Genomic DNA, 15,714 nt, shown 5'->3' on the forward strand with positions numbered 1-15,714 from the left:
TTACACTACTTTACTGAACATCTTACTAAACTGAACTGTAGGAACATCAAGGTAACAAGTTTAAGCTCTTCAAAGTCTTTGTTGATCAAACGCTTTTGAGTACTGCTCTTCCTTTTCTGAAGTGATGCGCCCGTCTCTCCTGGAATGGAAGAGAGAAAAAAACATGTTTCTAGATAACAGTTAAAATGAAGCAATTCAAGTTTCACAAGTATCTCAAGACATTCTGTACACTATTTACTGCCCTCTGAAAGTGTCCAATACAGCTTCTGTATTTCTGCTTCAGAGTACAGGTGCCTAGTTCACACGTCAGTCCTTTTAAAAGAAAGCAGCAGCAAAATCTTAAATGAAACATTAAGACCCTAATACATAATAAGTTGAAGACCACTGAATATAATCAGAAATTCTACCAAGACTGAATATATGTAGCAAAGCTTCACTCATACATGATGACCAGGTAATGTCCTGGACTACAACTTATTGGTTAAAATGTAGACAATTCACATGAAGTATAAAAAACCATCTACAGTGGGTATTGAACTGGGGGAAGATAACCAACATTTGAACTCAATATCCTCTAAACAAGGGAGTATAACTTGCTCTCCTTTCAGCAGTTTCTTTGAGGAATTATTTGCCAGTCTTAAGCTCTGAACATCCAAGAGTTCACTGTTGGGCAGATTTAATGCAGTCTTGTATCAATTCACTTAAATCCACTGAATCCCATCTCAGCACTTATTTCTAGTATTAACCAATTGAGAGCCAGCTATTCAAAAACATCTGAGCATGCACAAAAAAATCAAATGGAAGTACGGAAATATATCCCTTTGCCTTTATTGTACCCTGTATGTTGAAAACTTTAAGCTGGTTTTAGGGGTAAGTTTGCTTTCACCACATACCTTAAAGTAGTCTTCTTGTGATACAAAGGTGTTCCTCAGACGATTCTCAGGATTAAACAGACAGGACACTACTGTCTGTATGCTCCTGTCCACAGACTTCTGAAATACAGTTATAGATGCATCTACAACACTGATTTTATCAGTTGCCCACTTGTGCAGGTCTCACAAGGTTTATTCTGCATTCAGGATTCCTCTCAGTTCTCTTTTCCTGAGCTCTTCCTTTGAATGCTGTTAACTAGTATTATTGCCCTGAGTTATTCATAATGGAAGTTTTTAACAGTGGCATGCCAGTTGCTGTGGAAGAGGCTGACACACCAGAAAAATTAAGTCTCTTTTAGAAAATGGAATTCAGAGCCACTGTTGGCCAAATAGAGGTAGCTTTCCACACAAGAAAGCGGAGATGGGAGTAAAAGACTTCACCTATTCAAATACTCTGAGACTCAAATCTGTGTAAGAAAGGAAGAACTGCAACCCAACACTCCTCCTTAGGTACCTGCAATTTTCCCATAATTCCCAGCAGATTAAGTCAAACCTGGTCACTTTGATGTATTCTATACATCCCTCCATTCTACAGACTAGTACTAATAGTTTCAGTAAAGCAGGAGAGGCTTCTAAAGTTGTATGCAGGAATCAGTGGATTAAACAGGTTGAAGTGGTGACTATAACCTTCATTTCTAAGAAATGCTCCAGAGGACCTCTGCACCAAGCCATGTAACCCCTTACCTGCAAATACCTGGGAACATGACTTAAGTCAACAAGTTCTAAGAACGTAAAGAACTTACCTTTTGGGGACTGTTACTAGACGACTGTGTGGGCTCTGGAACAACACATTCTGTCTGTACAAATTCTGGATCCTCACTGTAGTGATAATTGACTGAAGTATAAACCTGCATATTTTTAAAGGCAGTATTTCAGCAACACTGGAAGAACATGCATAGCTGTGTTGTCATTGGTTCTCACCTATCCACAAGCTATGTCAACTTCACCCTTTCTATACTTTACAAGTGAGGGGAAACAGTATATGCTGACCTATTTTATGAAGACATTTTTAATCTCTTGCACAAAAGGGTCTATTCTAATAAATGTCTTTCCTCCCCACTGTAATCACTTGAGAGTTGCTCCCCAAGCTGCTTCTTCCGTGTATGGGTTTTGTTGTCAGGTGTATTGAGCAATGAACGCATTTACTGAAGATACTGAAAATTCAAGAAAACCAGCAGGTAACTTTAAGATATTCATCAGTAATCAAACAGAAAAGGAAAAAGGAAAATATCTACTACTATTGCCCTTCCAAGAAGCTGTTTTCCTCTATACTTTAACTCAGCTCCTTGCTTGTATGGAGGTTCCTTGTAAAAAAAAAGTCTAGAAACCCACAAGCACTTTTACAACTTCAAAACTCTCCCCTCTTCCCCCTGTTTATAATGTGATGTTGCAAGCAGCAACCTAGTATAGTCTTACTACAAGAACCAAGAGAATGGCGAAGCAGTTACCATTCATGGAATCATCCTTCCAGAAAGACTAAGTAGCTTTTAAAGCTATTTTTAACAGGATCTTAACAGCAACAGGGTTAACCATTCTTACTTTTTAGGGACTCTCTCCCTGGAAGACAGATTTACCCAGCCTTGGCAATTGTTTTCAGTTTCTTGCAGCATCATTCTTAAGGATGTTACTTGTAATTATACTCAGGAGGCACCACAAGGCATACTAGTTGACATTCCCCAAATTCATTCAACACTTAATTGTAATTTCAAGCTGATACCATGATATAAGGAAGCCTGTATCAGTAGCAGACTACTTCTGAGCAACATCCCTAACGATGAAAATGAGCATCTATCTGACCTCACCACAACTACCGCATTCCACATATGATCAGAAATGGTCATTATCCACTGAACAGATAGGTGTAACCATTGGACTGAAGGCTGAAGTTTCCTACCACTTCATGTGGGTGTTCTCTTTTGAGTCCGTAAAAATATTTACAGATGCTTAACCAAGTTCTAGACTAGCTGTTCGCTCACATAATCAAGCAGAAAAGTCTACAGGAAATGATTATGCACACCTGCTATAAAAACTCTTTGGATTGCTATCATATTGTTAACTCTTGGGTTTGGGGTAGCCCTGTGTGGAGCCAGGGATTGGACTCAGACTCTTGCCCCTTCCAACTTGGGATATTCTGTGATTCTGCAGCACAGATGTTTCATATTCCTCAGATTCAACAAACGTTATTTCAGACCAACAGGGTAAAACCAGTATTTCAGCTACTTCTAAATTCTTTCTGGTCTGTTTCTGACCCCATTAAAGCAAAGATACACCCTCACTAATAGGAATATGGACTTCCCACAAAAAAAGGCTGCTTCGCTGCTGAGAAGCTGAAAACAAAGCTTAGTATGCATGATTTGAAGTGGGCAGGAATAAAATCTAAGAGACAATTGTCTAACAAGCGCAGGCAGCAATATCTGTACAAAGTTCCATTTTCTACATTGCTCCTCACCACCCCCACTTACCTTGTATACAGTCTATACAGATCTACTGGGAATTACCTTGGAAGTTACTAGCTCTTAATAAGACAATACTAAAAATAAAATACAGTATTATACCTGAGGAACACAATAATGCATAAATGCTTAAGTTCCAATGACAATCCTGTTAAAGAAATACTGTGTAATTTTCCTCTTCTAAATGCTACTTACTTGAAGTCACAAAAAACAAATAATTTCTTTAGAAGCCATCTGCACAATCTACAGCCTGTAGCATCCTGGCCAACAGTTTGGAAGCTCTTGAGCCAAAAAACAATATTGTGAAAATGAATATTTTTAAGTCTTACAAATTTTCAAAAAATTCAGAATAAGCAGCAATATTTCATAGATCTTAAAAATAGATTGCATATCAGTGTTATTTCTCCTTGTTTTTTTTTCCCCACAGAGAAAAAATTATGTCCCATACTAAAATTCCAGGTTTCTGTGACCAGAATGTATGTAGTAAACCATAAAACCAGTAGTTCTGTTCTGCCATACATCTCCTAAGCAGATACTGTGTCAGCAGAAGGTTCTGAACAACTATCTAATGTCAGCCACTACAGATCTGCATAGACCAGATTCCACGAAGATCTGGAAAACAACATGACATTTTAAGTATGAAGCTGGCAAAATACTGTGTTAATTGTAGACTTACCGGAGGCATAATATAATTTCTTTGCTCCCCAGGAACCCATTGTGGTTGAACCTTAAACAAGAATTAAGGAACAGTCAACTTTTACCTATTAGTTTCCTAGTAGGTAATATAGTAGAGTTACTGCTCAATAACAGCATACACACACATTTCACATCTTGATTTTTAATCCAATGTTAACTAACAGTCTGTAAGGCATCAAGAATATGAACATCATTCTTTCATAAACTTATTGCCACTGCAGACTTTGGCACAACCATGGAAAGAACCATAAACCACAATGTGCTTCAACAACAGATCATGGATAGTAAAAAAAAAAAATCAGGTAATACACATGGCACCTGTACATTGAGTACAGGGTAAATGCCCATTCCTGGACAATCGCTCTCTGCTGTTAGTGTATTTGGCATTAAGATTGAAGTCTTACCATCTGAATTAATCATTCTTTAGAATCGAATCTTGCCACTGTTCAATACTATCAGCACTCATTTAATGACAAGAAAAAGATCTAATTCCTGTAAAAGTTTTTTTTTTTTTTCCAAATCATCTATAGCATTTAAGATTCCCAACAATCCTTCTGCTCCAACTTTAAGAATTACATACCTGATAGTTGTAAGCTGGCTGATATCCTACAGGAACTTGCTGCTGTATCAATAAAGCTGGGGAACTGTATGGATATGTCTGCAAATAGATTTTTTTCAAAAAATCAAATTTAAAGCAAGATAAAAGTGGGATATTTATAACCATGTTTATGAAACTGGTGAAAAATATGTAGTCACTTAAATTCCTGTTTCAGATTAGCTTCTTTTTTAATGCACTCCATGCATTACAAGAATCCTATACGAGTCAGACTCTGAAGTGTATTATATAGCTAAAACTCCTAGATCTGTGTGTACCTGATCTTAAGTCACTTGAGAAATAACTATTCCCATAAATTTTCTAAAGCAGACCTGAAACAGACCATTATTTCATGGCAGTTGAACTACATCCTAAAGATCAGTTTCTTAGAGCCAAAGGCAAGTATTAGAACTCAGACAACTTCCCAGCATTTCTTTGCTGCAAATATTTTGACAAAATGTTAACCTGAAACCTTATCAGCTTCTTCAGGGAATAGTTAAAGGTACATTCCAGCACTTAAGAGAATTAATTCCTCCTACACTGTTTCACTTCACCAAGCCTAGAGAATAGGCAGAAGCGCTAATATCAAGTTCTGACTTGAAGTGTATTTGCAAGTCATTACAGCTTGTGCATTCTTAATCGTTTCACAGAAAACATACGGAACAGAATCCATCAGCTTGTAATTAATATTGCCCCATTACATTGCCACACAATACAGGGTTAATAAGTGGTGAGACCATAACCTGGAACACCTCCTACTTATATTTTCAGTACAGTACTCAGTCTGCCTACACCTCAGTAGGAATGCTTATCCCTTATCCCAAAGGGCCAATGAAGTGATGTCCTGTAGACATTGTGTTATGGCATCTGCTGTGACCAGCGCAAGCGCCCCTAATAAAGACAGAAGTTCTAAAACAAGAATTTATTTGTCAAGGAGGAAGATTACCACAGCCATTTTCTGGTTCCGTAAGTGAAAAAATGCACTTTAAGGCTTGCAGTTTATTTTGAGGGAAGGAAGCAATACAGTAAGTATCTGGAAGCATTTGGTTTGTGAAGTTGATCCGTGACAAGTAACAAGACTACTGAAGAACTGTTAATTCACTCCTGTACCTTCACCAGTTATTTTCAAAATAAAGTGTGTAAACTCCCTGTATTTTGTTTCATGACAAGATTGCTTCACTGAGTAAATTATTTTCAGGGCTGTTAGCATTCTCTTAAAGCAATCTTAAGTTAGGAGCTACTTCACTAGGAAAGGCAATACAAAAATGAGCAGGTAGGAGAAGATTGGTAACTCAATACATATTCCAGAAGTCAGTATGTTTACATTTTCAAAAACACTTCACTTAAACACGATTCCAAATCAATGGCATGAACGGTCTTACCTGTACATACTGAGTTAGGGGGCTCACCACAGCTGGAGGCTGCATATAGGTCTCTGTACTTTGGTTACCCCATACACTATGGAACTGCGGTGCAGGAGGATTGAAAACTAATGGTCTCGGTTGCACATAAGAACCTTGTTTTAAGGCAAAGAAAAACAAAGCATTAAGACATCTTATTGAGTGTTTCATTGGTTAATTTGAATTCAAGTTTAACCGTTTTGACTCAGATTCAGCTCTATTAATTGTATTGCAACTTCAGATAACATTACAGATCATGCTGTCAACCTGAGTTCATTTTTATCATCTAAACTGTACATAAAGTGATGCCATGAAATTCAGAACTGAATTTTAATTGTAATGTATACATTTGCATCAGATAAAGGGTTTGCAAGAATTGTATTTTTCGTAATTATATAATTAAAAAACTAAACTTGTAATCTAACTTCATATATACTTACACAAATTTTGTTGTTTTCTAATTGCTGGTCCCAGTTTCAGCTTTTTGCCATGGAAGTTGATTTGTGACTGAAAAATAAGTTATTCCATAAGCTGGGGAATCAGTGAGGTGGTTGGTTGGATTTTAACGACTGTACTCTATTTCACCACCACAGTATCAGCAACTGACACACAGGCCCAAAAGCCTTCTATTCTCCTCTTCCCCTTCAACAGCTTACACCTTTTACCTTTAATTCCCTGAAGTCCTCTCACCACACCCATATGTCTACTCACAGACTTCCCAAGCCCATTATTCTGCTACCTATTACTTTGAAGATACACATCAGTAAATTCCAGCCTTCATTTGGTTTTACACACAGTAAATACATTGAGGCAAAATGAAATGGAGCCTAGGTTCTCTGGAAACCTATTTACATGGCCACTTACCTTCCTTCCCACAAACCTTCTAAAAGGCTTCACTTTCACATTAAGAGGTGTTCTCCTAATATTAAAGGAAATAGGCTAAGCACTGCTGTTTACCTGCACTTGACCATAGGAAGCTTTCACATGTTCCCGCAGAACATCCTTCAAACATACTGCTTCAAGACTATTTTGCCAAGAGCATCTATGCAGCACACAGACTAATCACTAGTGGAAATGAAGTATGGTTTACACGCTCCTTAAGTACCTGAGCCCAGAAATACCAGCTTCTGAAAGGCTTTTAGAAAACATAGCTGGAAGCACTCCTCAGTAGTCAGCCAACACTTGGAGACATGCAACTTCTCATTCTGCAGGTTCTGTCCAAATGCTAGTTCACACTGAAGGCAGGATTTCAGACATTCAATGATTAGTACTGTTTTGCCAGCACATCATCTTGGATTACAATGACAGTTGCAGGCAGCTTCCCTTCCCCCTGAAGTCTGTATTCTTCAATGAAACTGCTTGGCTTGAAGCCAAACATTCCCTGGTGGGTGCAGACTGAAATGGCCTTACATCATCCCTACACTTCAAATTTGGACTGACTGTGGAAGAGGACCTGTACAATCTTTTTCCCCCCTATGAGATTGTGGCTTATGGTTTAAGTCTGGCATACAGAAAGCTGCTTTAGTACATGGATTTATGCAGATTCTTTATTCAAGCACTCATGAACTTCTCCACATAATACTTTCAAAGAATCCACCTCAGATGGTTCTCCTTCTCTTTGCAAGAGCAGCGACATGCAGCATTTACCTGTGAAGGTGTGAGCAGCCCACACTACTTATAGTTCAGAGGCTACACTGATATTGTCTAAAAGAATTGTTTGCCTCCAATTAACAGTCTAATTACCAAACACCGAAGTCAGTATTAGGTGCAGATACAGAGAATTTAGACAAACTATCTCATGCAACACTAAGGATTTGCCTGCTTCAGAGGAAAACAGTTTGCAATTTACCTAACATCCCACTAAGCTTTTTCTCCAATTTCTGTCTTTATTTCATTGTTGATTGTAAAAATAATCAAAACAGGCAGAATAAGTGAGATAGGAAGAATCCTATCTGATCATCTTCTCATAATGAGATCTAGAATAACATAAGTCATTGGTAGGAAAAAGAGAGGAAGTGTTCTGAATCAGTAGTGTTACCAAACTTGTTTGACAGTTGTTTTTTTGTTTGTTTGTTTTTAAACTCCTTCAGTCCTAGTCCAGTTGTGCCCAGAACCCTGCAACCCCCCTTTCAACCTAAGCTAAGCAAGCTCTTGGAACACAGATCTCCCTCTCAAAGCAGGAGGTTCCACACTGCACACAGGTACAGGTTCACCATGGACCACAGCAGTTATAGATGGAATTGGCTCTGAATCAGAACAGTTCAGATACTGCCAGGTCACACAAAAGTAGGGAGCAGGGCATAAATACAGGTATCCAGAGCATTTCTAATCACATGGAAGCTCTGCTGCGTTCATTCACATAAAGCAAGGAGAGCAGTCTGTACAGATAAGGCCCACAAAGGTTTATCAAGGTGATCTGTGCACATGCCTTCAAGCTCCTAAAGTGTTCACTCTTCCCCTTTCATCATTCACTCCAGGAGTCAACATCTATAAATCGCTATCTGTACATGCTTCCTAGTGACAGGGCAGTAACAGTTATTTGTACAGCTTGTACACCTGAAATTTGCACCAAATAAAACCAACCACCAGCCTCTGGGTTTTCTTAGACCTTGGTTATAAAAAGTCTCATCAGTGAGTACTGTGAATAGAGTTGCACTGAAGGCTTTGAGACTTAGTGAAGTGCACACAGAACATCAGCAACATAAATGACCCAAATGATAATACTATTCAAGAGGCCTCTGCAGAGGTTCCTGCCTCAAGAGCAAGCATTCTACACCAATCTAAAATAAATGTAACCCATGTTAAAAGCTAGAGAGTATTCTCAGAAAGTCAGCTGTTTGATACAGCAGTATTTTTGTCATCACACCATGGAAGTTAAAGAACTGTAAGCTTCAGAAGTCTGTTAGTGAGAATTAAGAATGTCCTGTTGGAGTTTCACTGACTTTCCCTTTGGACAAAGGTGTTCTCTCTTCACCCTGAGGAGCTGGATAGCCAGCAAACACAGCTGAACTTGTCACTGAAAACTCCATCTGTGCCTGGCATACTTATCAAGGGTTGTCCCTACAATCTACTTCCCTGTCTGATAGCTTCAGAAACAAATAAGAAGTTGCTCAGCCTTCATGGACAAGGGAATTTTATGAAGTAAAAATTCCAGCGAAACAAAACACTGAAATGTCACTTTCAGTTATTGCACTCAGGTTGGAAAGGGAGATGGGAACAAAGCTTTGCCAGTTGTTTAGGACCTACTAAAATCTACCAGAACCACATGAAAGTTTTACCTTAGAAGTGCTGACTAGCTTAACTATTGTAAGCTTTTAAATATTTCTCCAATACTAAGATCTAAGCACAGACGGGCTGTAACAGTTCTATCCCTTTATCTCCTGCACAAACTACAGGGAAGCCATGACGTGTTAGCAGTTGAATCTCGTAGCCTAGCAGGCTTAGAAAATATTTGCACACCAGGTAAAGCCCAAATGCATGAATACTGTAAAAGAAAATCATTCTTCAACTGCTGAGACTGCAATAAGAAACTAATGCTGTGTTTCCTGTATTACTGTTATTCCCAATGAAGCTCACAGATCTGTGTGTTTGTCAGAAGTAGAGTTTTATGATAATCATCCAATAAAGAAAGCAAGCAGCTGAAAAACATGAGGCTTTCAACGCATATAAGCAAGTAAGAATGACTAGGAAGAAAATGATATGAGACTTCAAATCACACCAAGGCTAGAGAACTACATTCATTTTCTTTCTGACTTATATATTTAAGACCATACTGCATCAGCAACAGATGTTTTAACAAGTTTACTTTTGGGGCAGCTCAATCTTCCCTTGCCCTAATTTACTCTATGGGGTAGATGAGGTAGATGACCGTTTCCCCTTCATACAGAAGCTTCTTCATACAATTTAGATATAAGGAGCTTACTTCTACTATTTTCTGAACATCCACATTGTCCAGGAATGATACGAATCCATATCTGAAAGCAAAAACAGGTAATTCAATAACCAGCAGCTAAAACATATCTGAGTCTAACTTACTTGAACAAAACCAGTTAAAAGCATTAACTATATGCCAGGTTCATTAAGTATCTTCCAAAATATCAGGTAGGACATTAATGTTCAATAACTCAACATGAAAAGTGCATTTACTGCTGACTAACAGCATACGCTACTGGGCCAAGTGAAAGGAATTAAATGATAGTTTCTGTAACACTATGAAGTCAATTTAAAGGTTATTCTCCCATTTCAGTTACTCAAATGAATGCTGTTGTTGACAACAACAAGTGTTAATTTTCTGCTAACGTCAGAAAGTGAAAAGCTTCTTTAATTATTGATGTATCAAATTTTGTATTTAATGCAGAGGTTTGGATGAAAGGAGGCACTACAGGGACAGTGACACCAGTGGGGGACATGATTCCAAGGAGAGGCTTTTGGTTTATTCCACTAATTTATTCCTCTCTAGTTTATATCTAAGCCTGTAATGTGGAAATACTCAGTTTCAGAGAACTATAGTAAGAGTGGTGTCAGTCAATGGAGTACGCCGATTCACTATCAATAATCCAGACATAACTGTGCTAACTACACTTTGGAATACTCAAAGTCCCTTACTAATTGTCATTGACAACAGTATTTTCAGCTCATTCATTACTACATATATGTAGTAGTATATATACTATATATAATATGTAGTAGGAAGACAGGCAACTTTTTGGAATCTGCTCATAGAATCAGAAGATAATTGAGTGGTAAGGACCCTCCAGAAGAAGTTTCCCTCTCAAAGCAGGAGTAACTTCAAAGCTGTGAGAGCTTCCCAAGAACTCAACCGGGTAGGGTCCTAAGCATCCTCACTTTTAAGTTATTTAAGACACACCACTAAGTTTTTCCGTACATCTGGTCAGAATCCCCCTTGCTCTAAGCTTCTACCATCTCTTTGTTTCACCCTTCACCTGAAGGAGTTTGGTTCTCTGACTTATGCCTGAGCACCCAAAGAGTGCAGCAAGATTGCCCTGAAGAAGTCTACCCCTTCTCTCAGTCAGTGCAGCATCACCACAGCCAACTCTCTCCAGATTGTTAACTACTACAGTCAGACGAAGCAGAACTTCATCCTGTGAAAGAACAGCCTGCACAAGCATTCTGCGAGCTTCATGATTTCCTTCCATTTGTTAAATGACAGTAAGACTATTTTCCCTGTACTGATAGGCTGGAGACAAATCTGACTATCCTTAAGTATAAGACAATACAGATTTAGGGTCAATCTAGATTTACATTTTACTGCTTTATAATTCACTGCAACAGAAAACTACAGCTAGTGTTAAAAAGGCTTAAGCATTTCATGTGTATTGCTAAGTATCTGCTCACGTTATCCGTTAGAATTACACCCACATATGCAGCAACTATCCACATTCTACTCACCCTTTAGAAACACCAGTCCTGTCAGTGATTATTTTCACCTCTTTCACAGTACCGTATCGTTCAAAGTAACTCCGAATTTCTGCTTCATTCATCTAAAAGAAACAAAGTCTTGAACTCCTACAGACATATTCAATTGTTTAGATTTAAAGCAGGAAGTACCGTTTTTAAAATCCATCTGTTCTCAAAAAATAAGCTTATTTGCCTGTTTCAGAATTATGATACTGAAGTTCTGTAAGATTATTAGAAGACATGCGTAAAAAAAAAAAATCTTTAGTTCAACTCCAAGAGTTAAATTCCTATTCCCTTCTCACTAAAGTGAATTATACACATTTAAAAATTAAAAGTATATAAATACCCTTATATCGATTCCACCAACAAAGACTGTATTTGGCATGATTTTTCCTTCTGGTAAAACATATCCTTGACAGGTTGTTGACAAATTGGTATTGTCCTCTGAGACACTTGCACACTGCGCTTCTGCATTTGCAGACTGAAAAAAAAAAGAAGTATTTCAGTCAGGTTATAGTACACTTCTAGATTGGGCTGCCACTTCCTATAGATACAGTTTGAGATCACCAATATGAATAGCACCTTTCCAATTACTTAAATGAAGCAGAGTTGTATCCACTGCAAATAGAATATTCATCTTGACAAAAGTTCAAAGCATCTCCAAAGTTTTAAACCTCAACTGTAGACCCAAACCAGGCTACATTAAGTAGTCTTGCCCAACTAGAAGCTTCATGACCAGTGTTGCCACTACCAGATACATACAGTGAAAACTCCGAAATCATTCATTTCAGAACTTCATCCAAGTCCTTTCAGAAGTAAACAAAACAACGTTAAATTCTTTAGAGACACAATCCACTGTGGATTGATTACGCAACAGAGCAAATCCATCATATTCCTGGTCACAGGTTTCAAATGCTCAAGCTTACAAACTTATGCAAGGCTGTTTCTACAGCCTTGCAGCACAGACACAGGGTTATAACACAACTTGTCATGAGGAAGGTAACCAGATCTAATGGAATATTCACCATCTCATAAAAAAGATGTAGTGAATTTGACTAAAGAGGAACATGAACAACTACAGATTTGTTACCAAGTACTCTACACCAGAGCAGGATGCAAAGCATTCATTACGCATAGGAAAGAACCGCAAAGAATGTAAAGACTGTTTAACTACAGTTATGATGTGCTTGGCATACCCAGACTTTACATGTACCCTTTCAGCCTGAAAAGGTGTCACAGCCTTAAAGTTAAGGATTCGTTCAGTGCAGAGGAAAGAATGTACTGAATTACTGTTTATTGAAGGAACTGTTTGTTCAGACAGACAAGCAATTAATTCCGTTTCTTGTAATGATGCTACCAAGATGTTTTCCAGTGTCTGCCTAAGGCTTGAAGTGCATTTCACAGAAGTATTTACAAGGACTGAAATACAACATGGGCACCTGAAACTTCAGCCCCTTATCTTCTCTCCTGAATGGTTCTAGCCATGCTCTCCCTAGCTACTAGAACAAACTACTCTGACCACCTCAGTGTTACTCATCCCTCTATATTAATTCATTTTAAAGCTTTAGTAAGCCTTTCCTAACAGCTCCACTGGTGTGGCATTATTCCCATTACAGATATTCAGATCTGTTGATTATGTAGCCATAGTTATTGATGCTTTGAAGCCCAATAACTTGCAATAGCTAGCACCCAATTTTTCAATGGAATAATTTACATGTTCAATGGAATTGTTTAAACTGCAGCCGCGAGCGATGAGTATACACTTTAATTGGACACCCAGTAAGGGAATGAGAAAACTACAAGAACCAAAACATGTGGCACATGATTCAACCAGCAATTAAGCAAAGCCAAAACCAGAATTTGGCCCTTCAGAAGTATGATTTCAGTGACTGAACCAAATTAGCACCACACTATCCCTGGAAGGCAGAGGTGAATCAAACTATCTCTTCTCACTCCTCCATAGCATAAGTTCAAGAGTTCCCAGTTCAAATTAAGCTGGCATAATGTTAACCTTTTTGCAAAATTGAGTTAAGTGAACACTTTTTGATCATATTAGCATTCGGCTATTTTAGACAACCAAATCAGCCTGTGCTATCAGGCAAGCACCAAACCCACCTCAGAACCAGTGAACGCAGAAGGTGGAATGGAAGAGACCCAGCCTCTTGTGAGAAGCAATAAGCCATTAATTCAGTTCAATACCATCTCAAAGCTAGACCTTAGAGAGCACTGAGTTCTATCACACCCAAGATACTGTCCTCATTATACTCCTACATCACTATGCTTCATTCTGCTGAATTCTCAAGAGTTCTGTCTTCCAAGACCTCTGTCTACCCTCCAGCAAATTTGGAGACCACTTCTTCCATTGTTACACAGCAGGACAGGTTGTGTAAGATTATTTCTACTGTTAACAGGAAAAGGGCAGTTCTTCCCCGTTCCTTCTTTTTGTACCAGGACAGCTCTTTCTACCATCGCACAGGGAACTGGATCTGACATTTCATGGGAGAAAAACAGTAGTTTTCAGACACATCCACTTCTAATCCATGCTAGTTCTGTAGTTATGAAAACACTTGTTCTGGCATGAAAGCAGCACATGGGCAAGAACAAAGCAAGAGGATAGCAGCAGACCACTTCCTTGACTATGCCCACAGCTATAGAGCATTTGAACTGAAGTCTTGAGACCACAACTCCACAGCAACCTTAAGCTGACCTAACCATTGCCTTCTACTGTTCTTTCTTCCTGAATCTGTTTCAGCGACCAGGGCCAAAAGAAAGTATTCACTTTACTGTGTAAATTCTCTAGCAATCTCAAACAGGGAACAGCTCACAGGCACCCAGGAGAGCCGGGATCACCACAAGAGCATGGGGTCAGCATTCAGGTACTACTGATAGGCAGTTCAGAGACTGCCTGGGCTGACATGGAAGCACATCATTGTTTTACTATCTTATGTAGCCTTATGTACACAGTTGTACTTTTACACATACTACAGGCAAGGAGTGCTGCTGCTGAATCAGTGTCTGAAGATGAACCCACTTCCAATTCTCAGAACTGGGAGAAGGTTGGAATAAGGCTGAAATTGAGTTAGGCACCCTGAAGTTACAGCAGTAGCTGAAGTGACCCAACCACTCAAAAACACCTCAAGTGGGTGTGATCTACCTCTTTCATGAGGTACCTTGGAAAGCTAATTTCGCCATGTGGTGAGACTCAGCTGATCCAGTTTTCAGCCTGTTGGAACTCACTTTTTCCCCCTTTCCCTCACACCAAGGTGAGGTTAACCGATTTACCCTCCACCCTGTGCTAACAGGTAACAGCTGAGGTGGGCTACGAGCATCACTCCCACGTTTAGGGGAGGGAAAACCTTTCCCTGTCGGGCACAGCAGGGCAGCTCCCTGCCCTCAGCCACCCCGATCCCAGCGGAGCTGGGCCGCCTGTTGCCATGGCAGCGCCGGGCACAACATGGCGGCGGGGCCGGCGGGCAGCAGGGGGAGCCCTCGGTCAAGCACTGCGAGCGGAGACAAAAAAAAAAAAAAAAAAAAAAACAAGCCTCGAAAGGCGCCAAGTCGCGCTTTTAGGGTGTCGTCGAAGCGCCTGGGTTACAGTAGCGAGCGCCGTTCTTCGGGTAAAAGCCCGAAAAAAAGGAAAAAAAAAAATCGCTTGGGAAGTACCAGCTGAGGGTTTCAGCCGCCCGCCCCTCGCGTCTTCCAGCAGTGCTAATTAAATTCTTCATTAACATACCCCCATGAAGGACACTCAGAACCATTCACTCAGGGCAGGGTTCTCAGCTCCCAGCCGCAGCACTCGCCCGGCTGCCCCTCGGCCACCCCGGGGCTCCGCTGCGGGCAGCCCGTCAGCAGCTCCCCCTTCACCGCCTGGCTCCACCACCTTCACCGCCTCCTCCGCCCACACGGCGGGCTGGGTCGCACAGAAGTTTCTCGAAGACGCGAGGGCAGGCAGTAACCCGGCAGGGAAGGAGCCGGTCCCCAGCCGAGGGCGTCGAGCCGAGCCCTAGCGGCAGGACGGCCGCCACAAAATGGTGGCCCCCCGCCGAGCCCTCGCCTGATGGAGGACGCTGCCCTCGCCCCCCAGCACAGCCCCATCTCCTTTCTTCCTTCTAGAATTAACCCCCCGCTTCCTCAGGCTTCAGAACCTTGAGGCTCTGAAAAATGCCGGCCACCTCCTGGGGCTGCGCTACCGCGGCTGAGGGCATCCCCGCGGCTCGGCC

The 15,714-nt window shown here is 40.2% G+C and overlaps 1 protein-coding gene across 1 annotated transcript; it reads right to left on the reverse strand.

Annotated features, from left to right (window-relative positions):
* Positions 1 to 85: 85 nt before the first annotated feature.
* DAZL (deleted in azoospermia like) lies at positions 86 to 15,233 on the reverse strand (the record flags this gene model as incomplete). Its single annotated transcript, XM_084281603.1, has 11 exons — positions 86 to 139; positions 894 to 992; positions 1,676 to 1,780; positions 4,062 to 4,112; positions 4,662 to 4,739; positions 6,059 to 6,192; positions 6,517 to 6,583; positions 9,999 to 10,050; positions 11,486 to 11,577; positions 11,841 to 11,975; positions 15,228 to 15,233. The coding sequence occupies 11 exons, from the start codon at positions 15,231 to 15,233 to the stop codon at positions 86 to 88; spliced, it is 873 nt and encodes a 290-aa protein (XP_084137729.1).
* Between the last annotated feature and the right edge of the window lie 481 nt (positions 15,234 to 15,714).

The sequence above is a fragment of the Netta rufina genome, assembly GCF_964035555.1.
Source record: "Netta rufina genome assembly, chromosome: 2".
Lineage (NCBI taxonomy): Eukaryota > Metazoa > Chordata > Aves > Anseriformes > Anatidae > Netta > Netta rufina.